The 24,339-nt window shown below is 43.6% G+C and overlaps 1 protein-coding gene across 1 annotated transcript in view; it reads right to left on the minus strand.

The window, feature by feature from the left end:
* Positions 1-322: 322 nt before the first annotated feature.
* The window catches only part of Chrm3 (cholinergic receptor muscarinic 3), a 492,930-nt gene continuing 468,913 nt past the window's right edge, over positions 323-24,339 (minus strand). The window contains exon 4 of the mRNA XM_052157102.1: positions 323-3,681. Within this exon, the coding sequence (XP_052013062.1) occupies positions 1,887-3,662 (1,776 nt within the window). The 5' untranslated portion in view covers positions 3,663-3,681 and the 3' untranslated portion in view covers positions 323-1,886. The remainder of the gene's footprint in view (positions 3,682-24,339) is intronic.

Below are 24,339 nucleotides of genomic sequence, written 5' to 3' on the forward strand. Positions count from 1 at the left end.
TAGCCACATGAAAAAGCTCACTGGGCATTGTCATGACTTCAGTAAACCCTAAAGAATCAACATCAAAGGGTACTGCAATGGAAGGTGTCATATTTATCAACACTAAATAAACACATGGTAAAGTATGCATAAATATTCTTTATATAAACATGACACGACATTAAATAGTTCAGGTACAGACACACCACTGAGAACACACCCACTGATGTTAAAGTTGGCTGTAAACACCACCTCACACTGAATACAAAAGCAGCTTTGGCCCCAGCTCTGGGTTCACAACACAGATGGATGCCCTGCACAAGGGAAGGGTTCCCACAGCCCTCCCACCCCCACCCCACCCACTCCCCACACAGTCCCAGCAGAAGGAAAAGAAGAAACCCAACAATACAGCAGCCAGGAGACTAAGAGCAGCAGGCCCCTCCCCCAGAGCGAACACGGTGCACTTGGGGTGATTCAAAGGATAATGCAAAATTCAGTTGTCACAATGGAAAGAAATCGATTTTGAAGTAATACTTTTTCAAGTGCAATTCTTTCTTCAGAGGATGCATGGCTTCCTAGACACCAACCATTCCCGGGTGAAGATTAAACAGTGACTACTGGAAGGTCTGGGCTCCTGCTAAGGATAGGAGGTAAGCCCTGCTTCCTTTCAAAAGGTGCCAGGTGGCCGGAAGTTAGATACAATACTTTCTGTCAGCTCCAAGCACAGTATTTCCTTTGATTTTCTATTTAACTGTAGATATATTGCTGTATGTGACATTCAAAGGTGACTCTAGGATTGAGTTTCAAGCAGTGTAGATCCCAGAAATTTTGTTTTGAAACATTCAGATTTGGACGACTAAATTCAAACACGTACAGAAGTTCATCCTTTTAAGCTTGGGGGGCCCTGGTTTAGCTCCGTCAGCAGAGCTAACAGCGCAGGAGACAGTGTGTACTGAGTCCAGTCAAGACGTGATGCTGACTGACTGAACGACCCTCCTCAAGGTGGTCCATGTAGCACAGGTTTGCTGAGAAGGCATGGCTTCTCTGTGCTGGATATTCTTCTTCAGTGTGGCTTGTGGAAAAACAGTTCCAGTGTCAAAAATCCAAACCAAAACACAACATTAAACTGGGCTTCTTTCAGTCTCATATATCATTTGAGGATCCTAGAGTTTCAGTTACCAAAGCATTGAAAGCATACACGGCAGGAACATTCTGCCGGTTCACTGTTCCCCATCACGGTATATACACAATGTGCGTGCGTGTGTAACTCACACATATATAGGTATGCATATATTCATGTACAATTTTATTTGTATAAAACGTGAGCTACACAAAACAGTACTTGCAAGAACCAAGAGTCAAATCCACAAATAAGTTTTACAACACACCGAGAGAGGACAGAAGGTGATCGGGGACAAGTGGTGTCAGCTTTGCAATATACAGAATAACTCAGAACCACAAAATTTTCAAGCCTGCTGTGCTTCATGTGGGGTCTGGGTGGACACTTTGGGACCCTTAGGGAGAACACATGGCAACCAGCGCACTGAGGCTCACCAGTGATTCCAGAGCTATTAGGAATTAAAAGACCCAGGCAGACCAATTTCGGAGGATACTTGCTCTGAGACAATAATTTTTTTTTCTCTTAAAGGAAAAAATTCCACTTAAAAGTCTGTTTCAGAATACATTTCTTTATATTTAGCAGTACACTTCTCCTTCTTTCCCGCTGAATTGGCATTGGACCAGAATCAGTTATTCAGTGGATCAGTAAATAGGCAGCTTCTCTCCTGTGTGGCTGATAAAAACCCCTTTTATCCCATCAGGAACGGCCTTCCCCCTGCACCAGACTCCTGCTAGGCTGTGCGGGCTGATGTGCGTGTGTGGGTCACTGCTACTGATAAACCCCGTTTCTACAAGGCCTGCTCGGGCACTCGCTTGTGGAAAATGACGGACTGTCTCTGCTGGTACTGCTGTTTGCGTCTCTTCCTTTTGTCACACTGGCATAAGAGAAGCATCTTGAAGGTGGTTCTGAATGTTTTGTTGCACAGGGCATAGCACACGGGGTTCACGGTGCTGTTGATATAGCACAGCCAGTAGCCCAGATTCCAATAGGTTTTGGGTATGCAGCTGTCACAGAAGGTGTTCACCAGGACCATAATATTGTACGGGGTCCATGTGATGATGAAGGCCAACAAGATGGCACTGAGCGTCTGGGCGGCCTTCTTCTCCTTGATGAGTGACATCCTTTTCCGCTTGGTGATCTGACTTCTGGTCTTGAGAGCAAACCTCTTAGCCAGTGTGGCTTCCTTGAAGGATAGAGGTAGAGTAGCCGTGGTCTTGTCCACCGAGGAGCTGGTGTCGGAGTTCTTGGCTGTGTCCACGGCAGACTCTAACTGGATGGGAAGCTTGGAGAAGTCCTTCTGGCAGATGTCACGGTCATCCATGCTTTTCTGTGCCTGAAGCTTGTGGTCGGCATTTCTCTCTACATCCACGGTCCCCAGGTCATCGTCGTCTGGCACCTGCAGGTTATCTGAGGAGGGGAGTTTGGTGGAGTTGAGGATGGTGCTATGGCCCGGCAGCTTGAGTACAATGGAATAGATGGCTCTGGTCTCTGAGCCAATGTCCTCTTCATCGGAGGAAGCAGAGTTTTCCAGGGAGGCAGCAGCATCGTTGTTATTCCAACTGTCACTGCTACTGTGGTCTTGGTCCATTGGCTCAGCACTGGGCTTCCAGCTCTTGGTTGTGAACCAGAAGTGACAGCCCCCATACTTCCTCCTGGAAGACCGTTTCACACCTTGTTGTTGTAGCTCATAGCTGCTACAGCTTCGAGAACTGCCTGTGGGGTGGACAAAGTTCTCTGCTTCCGCTTCTGTCCCGGAGGCCTGTAGCCCAGCCAGCTCTTTGGTACGCTTCTCAGTCTCCTTGTAGATCCTCCAGTATAAAATCGTCATGATGGTGACGGGCATGTAAAAGGCCGCGATGGCCGTGCCGAAGGTGATGGTGGGCTCACTCAGAAACTGAATGAAACATTCTCCCGGGGGCACGGTTCTCTTCCCTACAAAGTATTGCCAGAACAAGATGGCGGGAGCCCACAGGACAAAGGAGATGACCCAAGCCAGACCAATCATCACACCGGCTCGTTTTGTTGTTCGTTTGGCTCGGTAGGTGAGCGGCCTGGTGATGGAAAAGTATCTGTCAAAGCTGATGACCAGCAGATTCATGACAGAAGCGTTGCTGGCCACGTAGTCAATGGAGAGCCAGAGGTCACAGGCTAAGCTCCCCAGAGCCCAGCGGTTCATAATGATATAGGTAGTGAACAGGTTCATGGAAATGACCCCGATGATCAGATCTGCACAGGCCAGGCTTAAGAGGAAGTAGTTGTTGACTGTCTTCAGCTGTTTGTTGACCTTAAAAGCCACGATGACAAGGATGTTGCCAATGATGGTCACCAACGCCAGGGAGCCAGTTAAGAATGCAATGAAGACCACTTGCCAGATGGTGTGGCCCCCCAGAGGGTCGCTCGAGGTGTCGTTTGAGGAGAAATTCCCAGTTGCTTGTGAAATGTTATAGCTGCCCAACTGAGTAACTGTCCCCAAGGGCAGTCCTGCCTCTGAGGAACTGTGCACCCAGGAAGAGCTGATGTTGGGAAACAAGGGTGAAGTTGTACTGTTACCGTGCAAGGTCATTGTGGCTCTCTGACATAGTCTGAGGGAAAAAAAGAGAGAAAAGTGGAGTTAGAAAATATCTTTGCTCTCTTTGGTATCTTCTTTGGGTAGCTTACAGTTTTTCAAGTATATGTTCTTTTAAAAATTACATTTGTTCTTTGACACACTTTTAACCTCAACTCCTCTCAATTTCCTTCCTTCTCCTGTCTACTCATCCCTGTGTTCCCACAAACCTTCTCACATTCCTGTCTACATTTTCATTCTGTGGGAGGGTCTCAATCTGCAAAACAAGTAGGTCTACAACTCAGTCTTCAGCCCTCAAACCTGAGGTCTTCCTGCCTCCTCAGCCTCCAGATCTGGGCTAAGGCTTGCACCATGCTTGGCTGTGTATTCTACAGTTTGGATGTGCACTACAAGATGCAAATTTCCAGGCAGCTAAACATGATCAAGTTAGTTCTCTTATGTGAAGGGCATGAGTCAAGGGCATGCTGGGATTGATTTGTTCAAGGCAGTAGAATAATTAGTCAAGGAATTAGACTTGGTCCTTTCCCTCACATTTGTACATACATTTCTCAGAATGCTGACAGCAAACATAGCAGATTTACTCACTTCTCCTACTTCCACAGGGAGAAATAGCAGATGCTTATGTGGCAATTATTCAACCATAGTGTAATGGCCATCCTACTTGGTAAGTGTATAAGAGCCATTGGCATTTTATCTACCTGATAAAATGATGAACGTAAGCAACTTGAAGGTGATACCAGCTATTCTAGCCTCACCAGAATGACCCAAGCCAACCCAAAGCAAGAGAAACAGTGTCTACCATTTCACATAATACCATCTCTTTATTTATATTCTTATTTGTTTGGGAACAGGTTCTTATATAGCCCAGGCTGGTCTCAAGTATACTGAGTAGCCAAGGATAATCTTCAAGTCTTATTCTTCTGTCTCTACCCCCAGAGTGTTCATATTAAAGGCATGTTTTACCACACTTAGTATAATTGGGCCTGAGGAATCTACTAGGGCTTCCCTGCATGGTGGTGGTGGGGTGAACTTGGAAAGCGAGCTACTCTTTAAAACATTATTGAAATATGTGATATGTTTATTTTTTATTACATTTGCTAGTATGCTTATTCCTTATATACTTTCTGGAGAGATTTTATCTTCCTAGGGTCTCATTTTCTGCAAAGGTTCTTAGACACAGCATCTAAGTTTGCTTTTTTTCTGCCAGGTTTGCACAGCAGCCTTGTTTATACCTTTTGCCATCTAGCGCTACTTTCTGTCATGCACTGACATCCATTGCAAGGGTCCCTTGCCGCTGTGTCATGGTTCAGGGTTCTGCTCTCATGGGAATGCATCATGTTCTGGTGTTTTGTTTTCTTGTCTTATGATGGTGATTTTATTACAAATAAGCATAATATCCAGAAATCCCAAGGCCTCTTGTCTGTCATCTCTCTTTTCTTGTTAAAGGGTGACTCACCAGATGTCTGTGACTTGGCTTTCTTTCAGCTAGTCTTTTGTGTCCAGACTGACACTCTTTCAGAATGTTCTGAGGCAGGCATTTGTCACCTGGCCCTGAGTCCTTGACCGTAGTCATGGACTTGACCCAGATCCAAACAAAGAGCGTCAGTGTGGTCAGCACATATGGATGCTAGGAAGTGAGAAATGGCTACCATCTTTGGGGTGCTGGGTTCTGTTCACCACCTTTGCATCTGTGTGCAAAATCTGAGTGTAAGGGGAGGAAAATAAAAGATGAAGCCACAGTAAGATGAGGTGAAATCCTAAGAAACAGATACAGCCTGAGGACAGGCCTTTTAAAACTAGACACAGCTATATCTAAATCAATAGAACCACCTGACCGTGGAGATATATATATAAAAGACTCCCTTTGCTTCCTGTTCTTTTGAAGGAAGGCTTTGCTTAGCCACAGCTATTGGTTCTTGATTCACCTATTTGGTTAACGTAGCAGGTGAATATTCTAGACTAGTCTACCTCTCTAATATATAACTTGAGGATTACAGTAAATCCTGACTATACTTTGTTAAAACAAGTGAAATTGAGTTGCTCTAACCATACATGCGACAGTCTGCTGTAACAGGTATGTAAATCTGTCACAGTAGAAACCACTGACTCTCTTCATTTGTTGTGAGTGCCAACTATACAGAAATAAATTTGTTGAGAATGTTTTTATTATGTTTATGTATTAGCTTATCTTTTTTTGTATGTGTGATATGCATGTTGTGGGTACAAATGCCACGGTGCATGTGTGGAGGCCAGAGGACAATTTGGGGGAGCTGGTGCTCTCTGTCTCCTGTGTGGGCACTGGGACTATAACTCAGGTCCTCAGACTGGCAGCAGTGCCTTCCCTGCCTCTTGAAATTTGTTTTTAAAAATTAAAAAAAATGATGAGAAGTAACAGGAAATAATTTTGGCATCAGCACATCTCATTAAAATCACTTCTTGTAAGCTGCTCTGTTTGGTCTGTGGAATCCAGAAGTCACAGTCTCTCTGCTTATAATCTGTCCTACAACTAAGAACATAGACATGAATAAAGTCTTTTTTTTTTTTTTAAAGTCAGAAAGTCATGCAGGCAGTAAGAAATCCCTCCCGTGGATCTTCACAGGTATTGTATAAATTGAAAAACAACTAGACTTGTTTGGTTGACCAACAGTATCAAAGAATGTAAAGAATCTGGAAATAAGGCTCAGGTCAGCTATTTTCTAATAGTTTCTTTCATCCTTCTGATCCACAAAGCACTGTAGTCCTATCATCTATCCAGAAAAGTGAGCTGAAACTCCCAATTTTTAAACCTCTTAAACTAATTGTCTAAGTTACTTGCTGCTCCCAGAACTCTAAATTATTCCTATTTCTTTACATTTTAAATTTGCCTATTTTATGTATGAATGTTTTGCTTTGCATCTATGTATGTGCACCACAGAGGGCAGAAGAGTGTATCAGATCTCCTGGGGCTGAAGTTACAGATGGTTGTGTATCAACACACAGACACTGGGAATCGAACCCATGTCCTGTGCAGGCGCAGCAGGTGCTCTTAACTATGGAGCCATCTCCCAGCTCTCTAATTCTATCTCCATTTTAATTATTCTTTTCCTTATCCTAATTGTGGGAAGTCTTTTGCAGTCTGAAACCATGTTTTTTTTTTTAAAGGCCAGCTACATGGCGTTTCCTCTTTTAAGAATCTGGTATATGTCATGTTCAGGGCTTATTTTGGGTGCCTGTTTTGGACAGGAGTGTGTCTGTTTTCTGTCATAGTTCATTACAACACTCAGCAGCTATGTCATCATGAATAGCAAGATCACACTAGGCCACTAGGTGGCAAAGGCGGCTCGAAGAACAGCTTGGCCGCTGTAAGCTACCTGAGCAGCAGGCTGTCCCTGACTATAGACTTGGAACTCAGCTTAGCTCAGGCATGCGGTCTGCAGAGGATATCAAACAGGGTGGGCAGAGCTCTGCAGGCAGACATGTCTTTAAAGGGAATCAAACTTGTAGACTTAGCCCTCATCTTCATTTCAAGCTGAGAGGAGGGGAGACATTGCCTAATACGGTACAATGATTCTTGTTGTGGACAAAACATTCCTGAAGGCCAAAAGTGGGATAAAATTCCACTTAAAAAGGAGAAGGCTTGTTTTTAAAAAGATGATCAGACTGCCCGCCTGGTTGCTGCCTTTCATAAGCTTTTATTCGACCGTGATGACAAAATGGGAAAGGCTTGGCCTGGGCTTGTGAAATAACACCGTATTACCTTAAAAACAAATGTCTAAGTTGGATGGTTGTGGATCTCCAAGAATACTTTTCAGGCTTAGAACATTTTATATTAGTGCTTTTAGAGAAATGGAATGAAGTCAAAAGCAAACATGAGTAGTTCTTTTCAAACACCAGTAAGACCCCTCTCACCAGAGACAGTCTGCAGTGCGCTGCCCCAGGCTTCGTGAGGAGAGGAGACCTTCACACTCTAAGATTTACTTACTGTTCTTCTACATTCTGAAAGTCATTCCCTGTCATCCCCTGTGACTGTTATGCTTTATGGAAGGGAAGAGGCCGCATGTTGAGGGAACACCCCTTGATCTTACATAACCATGGAAATAATTTTGCTTAAAGATCTAGGGGGTCAGGAGATGGCTCGGTTGGTAGAACACTGGGCACTCAAGAGTGAGGATCTGAGTTTGGATTCCCTGGAATTTGAGTAAAAAGGGGGAGCTGCAGTGTGTCTGTCTGTCACCCCATCTCTCGAGATAGACAGGAGGATCCCAGAAGCTTGCTGGCCAGCTAGCTTATATACAGTCACAAAACAACAAGGGACTCTGTCTCAAGCAAGGCAGAAGGTGGGAACTGAAACCTGAGGTTGTCCTCTGACCTTCACGTGTACCCTTTGGCATGCATGCACCCTACACTTACACATACGAACATGTATACATATACAACCATACATATGGGATACATATGAATGCATAAAAAGAGGAGTAAAAATATTCTAATGGAAAAATATTCTGTTTGGACTGTGATGTGGATATGTCAACACACATCCAGCAAGGTCACCAAACGAAGGGTGTCCATTTGGCCCCCAATTTACACTGTCATTATTAACAAGTCAGACTCCTCATGTTTCTTTAAAGGTTCACACTTAAAAGATTGCCTTTAGAGCTAGACATGTTCCACATATGTGATTTTTGTTTATATTCCTGTTTGCACATCCCAAGTGATCTGTCTTTAAAGCAGAAGCTATGTGTGACCGACCTGCTATCTCTCACCTTTGTTTTTGAGATAGGATCTCTCTTGCTATTTCTGCCCCTGCCCCACATACAACAGCTTCCCACTGGTTCTCCTGAGTCCTCCACCTCAGTTCCGACTTTAGGAGCACTAAAGTAGAAGCAGGAGGAGTCCTGTCACAGTCCCAAGAGTCAGGATGTGTCCCCAATGCCAACACCTGGCAAGTCACGGCGTCCTCTGACCTTGCTTCCTTGTTAGAGAAAAATGCAGAATTCAGTACTTGAAGACTGAACAGAAATTACAGAAAACACCCAACATACCCTGCCTGATCCACACTAGTTTCTCTCAAACCGTAAGATAAACAGAAGGCTCCTCTCTGATTGGCGATGGAATGGAGTTTTCTAAGATTTACAAAAGCTCACTTTTTGTGGACTCTAAGGTGATGGTTCTCACTTCTGAAGGCTCTTCCCCTGGGGGAAATTTGGCAATATCTGGAGCTGTTACTCTTGTTACAATCTGAAGAGAAAGTGTTCTGGACACCCGGCAGGTAGATGCTGGGGATGCTGCAGACTGAGGACAATGTTCTGTCTGATTTCAAGCGTCAGTGAGGCTGAGATGGACAAACCCTGGCACAAACAGAGACGGACGAGCTTCAGAAAAATGTCACAATACACTGCTATGGCAGGAAAAATCTGGAAAATATCCTGGTATCCATTAATACAGCAAACTCCAATTCTCTTCAGGAACCTATCTGGCCTGTCACGGAGGTGGCTTAGTAATATGTTTGCCTTGCAAGTCCAAAGACCTGTCTTGTATTTCCCAGGACAGGCAAGAAAAGCGAGGTGTGGTTGCACATGTATCATCCTGGCACTGGGGAGGGAGATTCCTTGGGCTTTTTGCAGTCTTGCCTTACTTCAAAGAGTTCTACATTAGTGAGACACTTTGTGCCAGAAAATGGCGGGCGATGACGTAGCTCAGCAAGTAAAGGCACTTGCCATGCAGCCCAGTGAGGACCTGAGTTTGATTTCTGGAAACCACGTACAAAAAGGCAGATACAATGGCTTACATCTGTAACTCCTGTCCCAGCCCTCCTAAAGTGAGAACTGAGGTGGAGGAGAGTCAGGAGAATCAATGGGAAGCTGTCATATGCAGGGCAAGGGCAGAAATAACAAGAGAGACTCTGCCTCAGAAACAAGGTAGAGGGGATGGAGAGATGGCTCGACTGTTAAGAATGCCTGCAGCTTTTTCAGGGGAATGGTGCTGGATTTTGAGCACGGACATGAGGACTCACAACTGTCTAGAACTCTAGTTCCATGGGATTCAATGACTCTTGGGACACTGGAGTAGCAGGCACGCATAACCGGGTGCTTGTTAGCATAGCTGGTGCACAGATACACATGCAGGCAAACACATATACATAAAATAGTGAAATTGAAAAAGAACCGAGGTAGGAGTAAAGAAATCTTGAAAAGTTATTCTCTGGTCTCTATCTGCACACTACATCTATACAGTGCACACATGTGCACCTGTCCACGTGAACACGCCCACTTCAGTAAAAGCAAAACCCCAAAGCAGATAGCACCTGAAGGGTCATAGATGAGGTGGGGTACCTGTATTCTCCCCCAGCCCACCTCCCACACAGGCACCAAGATATGGATACACCCAGCGGTTAAAAGTCTCCTCCCCAGGGCTCACTGCAAATGCAGAACCTAGGACACCACACAGGCAGGCTGGCTCCCCAGTCTATGCCTGACCCCTGCCCTAGCAAGCATTTCAGTCATGAGCAAATCTAAATTTCAAACAATAGCTGTGTTTATAAAGCAGAAAGTAGAGACCCAGTCGTCTCGCTCTTGCCTCTCATTCTCAGGCCTCTGAGGTAACCACAGGCAACAGTTTACTTAATAAGTAAATATTTGTTAGGGGACTGGGAGTATCCTTCCGAAATCTGGCCTTCTGCAGAATTATGCATGTGTATTTTAAGTGCTTACTTCATGCCAGGCACCATTGTACACATATGTATTAAGTCATTCAGTTCTTGCCTCCACACTATAAACTGAGTCAATTACTTAATTGTCTCTTGAGAAGATGTTGGTATTGAGAAGTCCAGTGGTGGCTGGGGTCACACGGGTCCTAAGAGGCAGAATTAAGAGTTGATTCAAGGGCTGGGAACATAGCTCCAGATTCAGCTGGTCATTTGCTTCTTATGCAAGCAAGAAGAGCTGAGTTCCATGCTCAGAATTTATGTAAAAATGCCTGACTTGGTGACAAGTGTTTGCAATCCCTGTGCTGGGGAGGTAGAGACAGGTAGCTTCCAGGGGTTTTCTGGCCAGGCAGTTTAGATTATTCGGAAAGGTATTTGCCAGTGAGGGGTCCTGTCTCAAAATAAAGGTAGACTTCCTGAGGAGCAATAATGAGCTGTCCTTTGGTATGTATTTGTACACACACACACACACACACACACACACACACACGCGCGCACACACACTTGATTCAAGGTAAGTTCACTCACGATTTTGCTCCTAACCGTTTATTTTCTGTCACATCTCTCTTTCTCTCACTTAACAGTCTGTTACGGATATTGTTCTTATTCAGTGCAAATAAGCCTCAGTGCCACACATGTTTGGAAAGGAACAAGGGACCATCCAGCATCCAGTAGTTGGCACACCATGTCCTTGGCTTAAGTGGAATTTCCAGGGCAGCAGAGTGCATGAGATAGTGTGTTTGCTGAAAACTTCTCTAAATGAAAGGTTGCAGAGCTCAGCACCAGCGAGGCCAACACAAATCTCCAAAATCCTTCCAAAAATAAAAGAGCTGGTTTCCAGAACAATCTCTCCCCACAAGCTCTATTACCGTGTTAGTGGGGAAAGGAAGACCAATGTATCAGGTTCTTGTGTCCAAATGAACCACACACTAATTGTCTGCCCCACACTCTACAACTGTGCAGCAGAAATGAACCAGACACCAAGTATCTGCCCCGCACTCGACCACTGTGCAGCAGATCCAGGAAGTGAAAAGCTATGAAAGGATTCGGATGAAGCAGATGATGGGCCAGTAGCTTGCAGCTGTATTCATTAAATGCCAAGGGTACTGGCAGATTGAGATTAAAATGTAAAGTGTAAATCCAATCCTTTAAAGTGTAAATCCAATCCTTTAAATTTAAGCATTAAAAATGGGAGTTTTACCACAAAATTACTATATGTGGAAATGAATGTAGAGAAATATGTGAGAATCAAAATAAAATAATAAGAAAATGTATGCTTTGGCAGTGCCCATGCCATTAAATATTAGAAAACAATGACCTCTTGTTTTGAATTTCCTGTATCAACTGGAAACTAGAGCTCATGCTAGTGTGAATTCTGGCCCGATGGGACTCAGAACAAAGAGGCAAGAAAGAAAGTTGAGCCAGTCAAACAAACAAACAAAATACCAAAACATGAGAGGGATAAGACTGAAAAAAATTAAATACCTAAAGTGTGAAATCAATACAAATAGATTCATCCAGGCAGAAGAAGAAGAAATCCTAACATAAGCAAACAGAAGGTGACAACTTTAGGCTGAATGCTGAGACTTGGTGCCTGGAATTTTCCTCAGAGGTCTCCATCACATTGCACAGGTTCTGACTGACACAGGACTCACCCCCCTGCACCCGGGCTGTGCATGAGCATTCTATGGTGATAAATGTGTTCGAGAGAACTCAACAGCTTAGCTGTGATCAGATCCCTGCTCAGTACTGTTATGGACTATATCTTAATTAATGTTATTACTGTATTTTAAGTCATTTCTTTTTTTTTTTAATGTGTGTGTGCTCATTACAGGTATGTTTGCCCAAGTTCAGGCATATGTAGGCCAGGACGCAAGGTACTTTCTTACTTTCTTTTCAGTCTTTACTTTTTTTTCTTACTGAAATACCTTGCTACTTTAGATAGACTGCCTGACAGTAGCCCCGAGAGATCCTCCAGATTCCCCCAAACCAGAGCCACAGATAGTTTTAGAGCTCTAGGAGTGTTCAGTCCTGCCTGGTTTCTACATGGGTGCTGGAGATCTGAACTCAGGTCCTCACGCATGTGCAGCAAGTGCTCTTACCCACTGGTGAATCTTTTTAGCCCCCATGGACTATGTCTTAATGAGAGTAGCATGCATCGGATATTGCATACAATCGAGACACTGCAGGAGAGTGGCCAATCTTCTATGAAGAAATTGAATTTTATTTTATTTTTTGCAATTGGTAACTTATAAATTAAAATGTCTTTATGATGTCAGATTCAACGCATCTTATTGCATTTGAGACTCTATCACCATGTGCCATTGCCTCATTATATTCCTTGTTGTAAAACATCACCCACCTGTAGTCACTGATATTACCCACGCTACAGTGAGTGCTTCCACATGACTCTCATCAATATGTCACCTATTTTCTTTAGACTAAAGCTTTGGGTATCTAGAATATTTTGTGTATGGGGAAACAAAGGCTCAGAGAAGCTAAGAAGCTGCTTGCTCAAGACACCTTTGAGTGGTTAAATAGTAGTTGTTAGATGCAGACTGTGACCGTCAGACTCTGATACTTGTCTATAACCCCTCTCTGTGAATGAGCTAAGGAGATCCACCCTTAGCTGAGATATTCACTCAACCCCAAATCCCTCTTCATCCCTGTGGACAGTTGATGGAGGAGGAGGAGGAAGAAGAGAAGGTTACAGGAAGCTGAGCAGGGTATGGGGAGAGGTCTGTGAGGAGTTGGGAGTAGTTGCACAGGGTTGATACGATCTAAACACATTGTCTTCATGTATAAAGGTATGAAAGAATGCTTAAAGATAAAACAAAACTCAAAACCTCTCCATCCCTTTACACATCTTCCGCCAGCAGGATCATGAGGTCCTCTTGTAGTCATGATCCCAGTGACGGCTTTCATCTTTGTGCACTGCCAGCTCTAACCCAGTGCTGATGTGGCTCTTCGTTCTGATGACCTAACCAGAAAAGGTGTAGCAAGAGAATCCAAAGCTAATTCCTTGCATTCATTTTATCTTAAATATTGTAATTATAAGTGCATACGATTGTACAGACTAACCTGGTACTATCTCCATGCCTGCATATACTGTGTGTGGCTCATATCAGTTTCTCCTCCAGTTTCTGTTTGAGTTTAAACTCCTGGAAGCAAGCATTACCTGCTCTTTCATTCCTGTTACCATGACCTTGCACCCAGATCACAGGCTAGTCTGCAGTTTAAAACTGCTTATGCCCCTGTTGGGGTCATGAGTACAAGCAGGGCTCACCCAGGACCAATGGGAAACAACAACAACAACAACCCTAACTCTTTGGAACACTTAAGGTGTGGACCTGCTCACAGCCAGCAGCACTTTACTGTGGCTATGACAAAGGCCCTGCTGCTCTGTATCACACTGAACGAGCCTGGTTGAATCTGCCTGCACAAGCCATTGGTAGCACTCAAGGCTGAATGGAAAAGAAATCTCTAGGCTGGCTTCATCAGGAAAGCAGTGTTAAGATTGTGGCCCACCTCCCCTTGATCCTGACAGAGCAGTAAACTTGGGTGTGGGAATCCACTGGGGTTTAGGGAAGCTCATTAGTATATCACCTGGCTTCATGGTGAAGACATTGATGAATGTGTCAAGAGTCAAAGGCAGCCTACAGAAGTCTGCTGTATCCTGTCTGCTTTTTGCTCATCATTCTACTGACAAAGTAGTACTGGCCTGGCCTCACAGTGTTAAGTGTCTCCAATGACCATTCAGCATCTCATCTCAAGTGTTCTAGTCAACTTTGAAAAGTCTCCTTTCTTTTCCTCTCCTTCCATATATCCCTGCCAAATCCCTAGTCATGTAGCACAGGCACCTCAAACTTAACCATGTAGCTAAGAATAGTCTTGACCTCTTGATCTCACTGCCGCTACCTCCTGAATACTCAGGATGCAGGTATACACCACCACACCCAGCTGAAACACAGATTCTTCATGAAAAAAAAGGTTTTTAAATAAAATTTGTATTTCAAAATATTCCCATCAGGGGTAGATACAGACTTTGGAGATGGAAGCTTATGTAATTTTGCTTTCTGTTCTGTCAAGAAAATGCACATAAGATTATGAATATGAAATGCCATCACTCTCTTTTCTCTCAGGGGCCTTTTGAGGGGACTTGAAGTTTTAGCTTTATTACTTGAACACCGAATCTTTTCCTAAGTTCCAATACAAATTTAGATGATCTAGTTATTGTTAAGAGACTGAAAGTTTTTTCCTAAAAAAGTTGTGTGTATAATGAGAAACTGCGAGTGTTGGAGTTCCTGAACTAGTGGTAATGAAATTTCCTTTCCAAAACATCTCAACAAACAGATGCAAACAGAATTCTGGGTATTCTGTTACTGTGAGGGATTTGTAAGGAATTCCCATGAATTAGGTTGCTGAAGGCTTAATTAGCTTTGAATATGGTTTTTGAACCCACAGGTTCCAACTGCAAGCCATCAGATAATCATATTCAACCAAGACAGAGGTAAGATAAAAACGGAGAGTGATTTCTCTTTGTTACTAAGATGGCATCAGTGTGGAGTCCCAGGTAAAGGGGGCCAACTGTAAACTAAGGGAATGCCAATGAACCCTATCATGCAAGTAGTTTTTTAAATGAGGATAAAGAGACAAATCAGGGCAAGTAAATAATGTAAGTGGGTAGATTTTCTAACAATGATGAAGAATAATCAAGAAGAGGTCACAGAAACAATCCTGTGTCAGGGGAGTGTTTTCAGATGGTTGCTGTATGTATGTATGTATGTATGTATGTATGTATGTATGTATGTATGTGGCACTGGGTAACTCAAGCCAAAAGTAGTCATGTGTCCTGGAACATAATTAGCATATGGTTGTGAAAAATGGCTCCACATCTAGCTGCAGGTATCTCTGACTTCCAAAGAAAGGAGAGATTCAGCCAACTTAAAATTCTTAATTAGATATCTAAAGGAAAATGCTAATTGTATTCTCACTCGTAGCCAATCTGTAAGAAAGCATATGTGGGCAGGTGGGTGGGAATTGAAGGGGCTGCTTACAATTACACTGTTTATTTAGGAAAACCTCTGGCCAGATGTTATACAATCCATGGCCACCAAAGGAAAAAGGTACATAGATGATATTCAAACTGATTCCAGAAAATACTTAAATTGGATATGATAATGAGGCAGGAGCTCTGGGAAGTAGTCTCCATGGAAACATCTATTTCTTTCTTCTGTACATTATTTTAAATTAGAATGCATATCCACCCAGGCTGGAGGAATCTACCCCAAAGTAATATGGTCTCTAGTATATTTGCTTTCCAATGGAAGCAACCTTTCCTCTTCTGGCCAACCACGGCTCCAGATTTTGTTTTGTGCTGTGTATATTAGCTCAATACTTTTCTTCTCTTGTCACATCAAGGCTTGGCTATGAGGGAGACAGCAATTCAAGGCTTTGACTCTGCCTTAGGCACCACAAACCATTCTCATCTCCTTTACTGCCTCAAACATATCACTACCATGTGACTTTCAGTGTCTGGAAGTGTTAATAACATGTCATAAAAAATTAGGGGAGCTGCTTTCATGACTAAATGCTCTAAAAGAATTTGGTTGGTCACTTAGAAACAATGGTGAGAGAATTTAGGAATATTATTGAGGACTTCTTCATTAGCAGCTTTCTCTGAACAAGTTAGTGAGGTTTCAAGAAGGGGATTGATTCCGTTAGACAAACCAAATGAGGGGGTGACCTAGGATCAGTGAACTTGGGTTAGTTACTTATTTGACTGAGAGTTGCTGTCTTCTCCCGGGGTGACTCCTTCTAGGGAGCTGAGGATTCCCAGTGTAACTCTTAAGGAAAAGCCAGTGCAGGTGATGGCTTACAGAGGATTAATGGCTTCTTCTTGTACATGGAAAACCCTGTGCAGGTGTGCCCCATGCTTGTTTAAAACACAAAATGTCTTTGCAGTGCTTTTTGTAGAAAGTCTGTTTGGTATCAGAGTTGTCATCAAACAAGCTTCTCACATTCTGCTAAAAATACAGAGGTATTTAGAAACAAACCATGAAATGATGTCACTCACAGTGTAGATGGATAATCCAGATATTTATCAGTAAGCTAATAGATTAACTCGATCATGGTACCTCGACCCAGGATTGTTGCCTGGACTAAGCAGCATCCATTACTGTCAAGTAGCCACTTTCCAGATACATAAAGTTGGGGGTCACGGTCTAGACCTGTATTCAAAGTTCTGTGGGTGGAGCCAGGCTGTTTGTGTTTGAAGAAGTCTTCCATCCATATCTTCTTTAGTAGAATCCAGATACACTTGTATACAGGGCTGCTTGGAGGTAGTTTAGGGCATTAATCATTATTTGTTTCTTTGAAAGTCCCTGTTAGGGTTTCTCCCATGCGCTCTACAAGGTGTCCTCAGGCATTCCCTCTAGTTGTCTCCCAAGTCCAGTTCTTACCAATTAAGTTCTGAACAGGCTATTAGAATGGTGGTCAACCGTAAGTAGGACTAAGGATCGATAGCGCGATTCTGGAAGCTCAACATTTCCACCTACAACTTAAGGACGCTTCATGCATTCTTTCTGAGGAATTGGCATCCTGAGGTTTTGAGGAGTATTTTAAAGTGAACACAGATGATACAGAATAATGGACTCCATTATGAAAATTTCATACAGGCACATAATATATTTTGATTATATTTACTCCTATTATTCTCCTGTATCCCCACCCACTCCTGCTGATCTCCTTCTTCTTCCCAACCTGCTACCTTCTAGTCTCTCTGTCTCTGTCTCTCTCTCTCTGTTGGTGTGTGTATCTAGTTTCTCTCTCTCTGTGTGTGTCTAGTTTCTCTCTCTCTCTCTCTCTCTCTCTCTCTCTCTGTGTGTGAATGAGTTTCATTAGGGCTGTTTACACGAGCATGTGAATCTTACCAGTGCCTTTGCCACTGAGGAACACTTTCTCTTTACTTCCTTAACAATTCTATGTGTATTTATTTACTCTCTCACAATTGTGGCAGTTACAAGATCACAATCAGAGCATTCCGAGGACCACACTTCCTCCCAAACTCTAGGAGTGTTTCCATTCTGCCTCTTGTATTTCCAGAGCTTGACCACATCAATCCAATCCTACCTCTCTGGAGACATTGCCTGCTCTCTCTCCCTCTCTGTGGGCTTCTGATGGAGGAGATATTTCCTTTGAATTTAGGGTCATCATGGATAATCCAGGATAATCTTGGCTCAAGCTCCTTCATTTGATTACATCTGCGGATTCTTTTTGCAATATGGTCATAGGATTAAGGGCTAGAATAGTAACCCACTACAGTCAATATAACAAAAGATGCAATTGTGCTGACCTTTGGATAATAAAACTTTTATCATAAATGGGTGCCTGTTGATGGAATTTGACTTTATATATGATAAATACATTTCCTGAAAAACTATAGATGGGTTTTTTTTTTTAAAAAAAAACTAAATATGTTTTAGAAAAACATCCATTTTCATAGCACCCCTCAAACAAACTCCTAAAAGACAAAAATGGTTAGAAGTGGGAATACTTACCCAAACAGAAAATGTAAGTGTCAGAAAAACAGATTTCAATAGTTTAACTTGTGTGCTCAAACAATAATTGCTGCACCTAATTTACTCAGAGTAATGACTGAACATGAACCCAGAGCCTAGACTCTATGGGCTAAAATACATACAGTAGTTCTGTATTTTTGGGGCAAATTATTGCATCTCTGTGTCCCCTAGTTTCTTAATCCATAAAATATGGAGAAGAAGACAATGCGAATGTTCTTAGAGTGCTGGGCCCAGGGTATACAAATGGCATTGGCTTACATATATGCTAAAATCATGTTGATCTTTGTGAAAGTCTTGGGATGATCTGAACAAGCGAAACACTGCACTCTGTTGGACAAGAAAACGATTCTAGAAAAACCACCCAAATGAGTGGACTTAACTGTGATGCTGCAAAAGAAATAACCAAGGTTCAGAGTTGGCAAAAATGTATTAAATAGTGTGTGTGGCTATTTCATATAATATTGGACAAAGATGACTCTGTAATGAAGTGACATTTAACTCAAGGACTAAAGGATTAAGAAGTGTCATCAGGTCCCCCAGGAGAGAAATTTGTCTGGATAAATTAGATTGCATCATATTTTACAAGTTCAAGGAGCAGAGGCTTCATGCTATAGAGACACTGGTGAGGTGCTGTCTTCAGTAGATTTTAATAGAGTCTAGTCTGCCTGGTGGAAGTGTGCGGGGAAACTGACCATAGAGAGTACTCCTCACACGGGGAACTGTTTGCATATGTATTTCTTAATCTACCAGACTAAGATGATTCTTCAGAAAACATAGAGATAATCCTCTGCATGCAAAAAAGAAGCCCCTGAGCTGAGGAGTCCCCAAGAATATAAATCAAATAAATATGGCGTAGAGTTCAGTTCTCTGCCGACTTATCAAACATCCCCGTTACACTCTGCATCAGGTGTTGTTCATGGTGTGTTTTCTCTCATATGCAGAATCCAGACTTTTGCAAAAAATAAAAATTAAAAAAAGCACATGAAGAAATATGTTCAGGACACACTCATGTGGAAAAGTCAGAATGAATCCCATTATTATGTTGGCGAGGATGTGAGAAAGAGGAACACTCCTCCACTGCTGGTGGGAACGCAAGCTGGTACAACCACTCTGGAAATCAGTCTGGCAGTTCCTCAGAAAACTGGGCATGACACGTCCGGAGGACCCTGCTATACCACTCCTGGGCACATACCCACAGGACTCCCCAGCATGCAATAAGGGCACATGCTCCACTATGTTCATAGCAGCCCTATTTATAATAGCCAGAAGCTGGAAAGAACCCAGATGTCTCTCAACGGAGGAATGGATACAGAAAATGTGGTATATTTACACAGTGGAACACTACTCAGCAATTGAAAACAATGAATTCATGAAATTCTTAGGCAAATGGTTGGAACTGGAAAATATCATCCTAAGTGAGGTAACTCATTCACAAAAGAACACACATGGAATGCAGTCACTGATAAGTGGATACTAGCCCAGAAGCTCTGAATACCCAAGACACAACTCACATATCAAATGATTCCCAAGAAGGAAGGAGAGGTCCCTGGTCCTGGAAAGACCTGATGCAGCCTTGTAGGGGAATAACAGGACAGAGAAGTGGGAGGGGGTTGATTGGGGAACAGGTGGAGGAAAGAGGGCTTATGGGACTTATGGGGAGGGGGGAACCAGGAAAGGAAAATAATTTGGAATGTAAACAAAAAGAAAAAAGAAAAAAAGAAACCCATTATTTTGAACTATGAATACCTGCTAATAAATGAGCTTAAATCTTGTGTGTTTTTGATTTGTGGTTATTTGACTCTGGGAGGGCTGAACCCAGGGATGCAGAGGACTGACCAGCTCAGTGTCTAAAACACAAGAAATACCCTGTAAATGTCAAAACGATGGCTGTCACCACCAGGAACACCACCAGATAAAAATGACTGACTGACCAACAGCAAGGACTTGCAGGCTGGTGCAGCTGCCACTAATTTGCATACAACAGGGCGAGTGGTTATCTGTCCCTGGGAGGCTGCAGTGTTCTCATGGGTAAAATGAGGACACAGAAGGACATGGGCTCCTCTCCAGCTATAATTCTGCAGAACTGGGTGTCTCTGAATCCCCTATCTGTATTGAACTGCCTGTCTTAATTTTCCAGCTCCCTGACCCAAGGGCACAAGGCCAGTTGTTTTCAGTCCCCTATTTCTGCAGGTCTAGAACATAACAAATGATCCAGTTCTTCTAGGAAAAGCAATGTATGGGACAGAGAGATGGCTAATAAGGTAAATGTGATAGTTACGCAGACTTGACGTCTAAGGAACGCACAAAGGAAGGACAGAACTGACTCCCGAAACTGTCCTCTGACCCTTACGTGGGCTTTGTGGCATGGGCACACTTGAGTACACACACAGACACACACACAGACACACACACTCACACAGACACACAGGCACACACACACACACACTCACACAGACACACAGGCACACACACACACACACACACACACACACATTCACTAAAGGTTAAAAAACAGAGAAGTGCTTAGAATTCTAGTGTGAAACTTGACCTTAAACAGCTCACTTGAAATAGTTACTCAAAGGGCAAAGGAAGCATATGGTTGTGTATGAGTTCCAAGCTGGTGAGCTGGGAACCCCGAGGAACTTAAAAGTAAATGCTGGAGTTGGGAAACTGGTCAGAACCTGACTGAGGAGATGTGTGGTCTGATGGTTACCTGGTGCCCTGGTGCCCTGGTAGCCTGGGTGTCCAGTGGAGGAGGCCTTAATCATTTTGCCATTTTGTTCTATTTTTCTGGCTATTTCTTTCTCCTCTGACTTCCTCTCAAGTTGTTCTGGTTTAGAAGTGGCACAAGTCCCCTCTGGCCCTGGGTAGGGCAAGCTTCTTCTATTTACCATTCACTACTGTCCTTACTGACTAATGGCTTTGGGCTTTCTCCTCCTCAGGGAGCAGACAGAATTTCCTCATTGTCTTCCTGTGAACCCAACAGACTGTTGTGTAGACAACTACACCAGACAGATGTTTGAAACTGAAAAACGGATAGAGCTCTAAACATCCTTGGTGGAGGCTATAATGGGGGAGGAAGGTGTTGGCAGAACGCAGAGCACCGAGACAAAAGCAGCACTATCTCAAGACCCCTGTCTTAAGAGCATGGGAGGGGTCGGAAAGAAGGGCCTTGTCTCTCACTCCTCCTGATTTTGTTAATCCTGGGCTTTCTACTGAAGCACTACAGGGGACAGACGGACGCCCCTGCTCCACTCAGCCAATTCATCTGGGAGCTTCATTCTTAAATTCGCAATCCCTGGCTTCCTTGCCTGGGGGCTTTTCAAATCAAAGAAGCCTTACAGATTCTCAGATACCTTAGCAAATAGAAGCAATGTAAATGTGGTTGCCAAGATGGCACATGACTTCAGTTGGTCAGACTTGAAAAGGGTAGCCTGATCTGGGGACCTGAAGAAGTGGTTACCCCTGGGCTGTCCCAGGCAGTGCTGCACAAGGCGCTAGCAGCACCTACATCATATGAGAGCTTGTTAGAGATGTGCACTCTGTGGCACTGTACCTGCCAAGTTCAAAGTTCTCCTGTGTTTTCAGTGACAAGCATTTGAGAACTTTTAGTGTGAAGGAATGCGGCTTCATTTTCTGTGTATTCCCTCTACACATGCCATTCTCTCTATCCAAAATTCCCTTCTGGTCTTTCATGGCTATCTGAGAAACCCCATTGTGTGACGATGATACCCTGAACTACTCTTGAACTGATTAATCCACCAGCTTCCTGGTTCCTGTGACTGAAAGTGGTCCTCTGTGTCCCCTTCTCCCACCCCTCACATCTGACAAACAGCCTGACAGATGAGATATAGATACGAATGAATTATGTACATATATGTATATTCATATCCATAAATATATGCATATATGAGACATTTTATAGGGGCTGGGGAGACAGGTCTGTTGGTAAAGTGCTTGACCCTGCAAGCACTAGGACCTGAGATTGATTCTCACAACCCCTGCAAAGAAGCTAGATCTAGTGCACATGCTTAGAATCCCACGTGGGGAAGTGGAGGCAGATGTATGGTTCCCTGGACAGCTAATCTAGCCTTAGATACCTTAGATACCTTAGTAAGAGGTCCTGTGTTTAAAAAAAAAAGGCAGAAACTTATGGGGGAATGGCAGCTGAAGTTGTTCTTTGTCCTCCACACGTACATGTGTGCACACATGCACTCCACATGCATCTGCACTGGCACATACCTATATATATGATATATATGCATACACACACATACATCCTAAATAGTTAATAATGCAAAGATATATGTATCTACTGAAGAACGTTAAAAGGACTCATCATTTATAAGTTTTTGTTAAAAAAAAAAACTATTGTGAACTGATCCCTGGATTTGAATTTTCTGTGTGGTGTTAAGAAATTCCGTTTGCTGTTTTCAGCCCCAATCACTTCAATTGTAAAATGAAGACATCTTGATCTCAGTCTTCTTCAGGAGATTGGGAAGTTAGAAATAGTAGTAGCCACACACACACCAGGGGCTAACAGTCGAGCTGGTGCCATTAATCACCAGTTAGAGTTTATTTACTATGAAGTTGAAAGCAATCCATTCTGTTCCCCTGGGAAATGGGACAGTGGCAGCCCTGAAGGCTGCAGCTTACTGCAGGATCGAAAAGGAAAACACACCAGCGTTTAAAGTGTAAACCTGTCCATTACGTCTGGGAGAAGAGACCATGACAGTCTCTACCACCAGGACCTGAATGACCTGTGAGTGCTTAACAGATTAAGATTGCAAGTTAGGACAGCGGCTTCTGGGGTTTGTGTTCCTGAGAGAGGAAGAAAAATCCAGCGAGCCCCAGCAGTTTCAGATGTGCTTTGTCTCCAGGAAAGCCGTCTAATGCAAGCATTTCCCAGACATTTCATACTTGGTCTTCATGTTACGATGCCAAGTGTGGCTCACAGAAGGGGATGACAAGGTGACATTTGTGTCTTCTCCCGAAGGCTGTTCAATAAGCAGACAATTTCTTGCAAAGGCTCCTGTTTTGTGAAAGCTTTTTGGAGAGTTGGTAAGTAAAGCAGCAAAAGCAAGGGTACTGAAGTTTGCACCCCCAAAACTCGAGAGAGCTAATTGTGTAACAACAACAACAAAGTTTAAAAAAAGTTGGGACACTTTAAAAGTAAGACGAACCACCACAAAACTCCCTCAGTTTTCTAGGTTTGCCAGTTGAGCCCCTCCTCAGTGACACGGGCAGACTGCAGAGCTGTTGATGGCACTCTCATTCCTAGGATGTGTATTTGAGCCTGGAAGTAGTCAGGAGACGTAGTGGACGCTCCTTTCCTGCAGAGTGGAAATGAAAGTGTGTGTGTGCCATCTGCTCCAAATGTTTATAGAATAAGAGAGAGCAGTGGGGGCAGGAAGGGGAAGGGGAGAGAGACAGCGAGATGAGGAGACACACAGATTCAACACACAGTCAGTGAAAGAGACAGACACACACAGAGATAGAGAGACAGAGAGAGGGAGAGAGAACGGGGGAAGAAAAGAGGAAGGGAAGAAAGACAGAGAAAGACAGACACAAAGACACAGAGGGGAGATGTGGGCTTGGCCAAGACAGTTCTGCAGGGGCTGGAAGTCTTCACACATCCCAGTCAGGTCCCCTCAGAAATCTGGCCCTGTGCTTTCTGAGCTACCTGACAAGCACACCAGCAGTTCCCTTACATTGTTCCCTCCCCTGTGGCTTTAGAAAGAGATGGTGGTGGCATATCAATGATACGTGTGCAACAATATGTTATCATTTAGAAATAAGATACAGATGAAGGCTAGTTGTCCCTTATCTCCTGCTCATGCAACAAGATTATTGAAAAGGAATCTGGGTGTCCAACCAATTCTACCAAAGGACTGTCAAGATCTGAGCAAATTCACCATTCTTCAGTTTTTTATTAGATATATTCTTTATTTACATTTCAAATGTTGTACCCTTTTCTGCCCCTCCCCCCCGAAAATCCCATAAGCCATCTCTCCTCCCCCTATTCACTAATCAACCCTCTCCTGCTTCCCTGTCCTGGTATTCCTCTACACTGCAGCATCGAGCCTTTTCAGGACCAAGGGCCTCTCCTCCCTTTGGTGTCCAACAAGACCATCCTCTGCTGCCTATGTGTCTGGAGCCAATGGGTAACTCCATGTGTACTCTTTGGTTGATGGTTTAGTCCCTGGAGCTCTGGGAGTACTTGGTGGCTCATATTGTTGTTCCTTCTATGGCGCTGAAAACACCTTCAGCTCCTTGGGTCCTTTCTCTAGCTCCCCCATTGGGGACCCTGTTCTCAGTTCAATGGCTGTCTGAGAGTGTCCCGCTCTGTATTTCTCATGCACTAGCAGAGACTCCCAAGAGTCAGCTATATCAGGCTCTGGTCAGCAAGCAC

Source organism: Apodemus sylvaticus, chromosome 14, assembly GCF_947179515.1.
Source record: "Apodemus sylvaticus chromosome 14, mApoSyl1.1, whole genome shotgun sequence".
Classification (NCBI taxonomy): Eukaryota; Metazoa; Chordata; class Mammalia; order Rodentia; family Muridae; genus Apodemus; species Apodemus sylvaticus.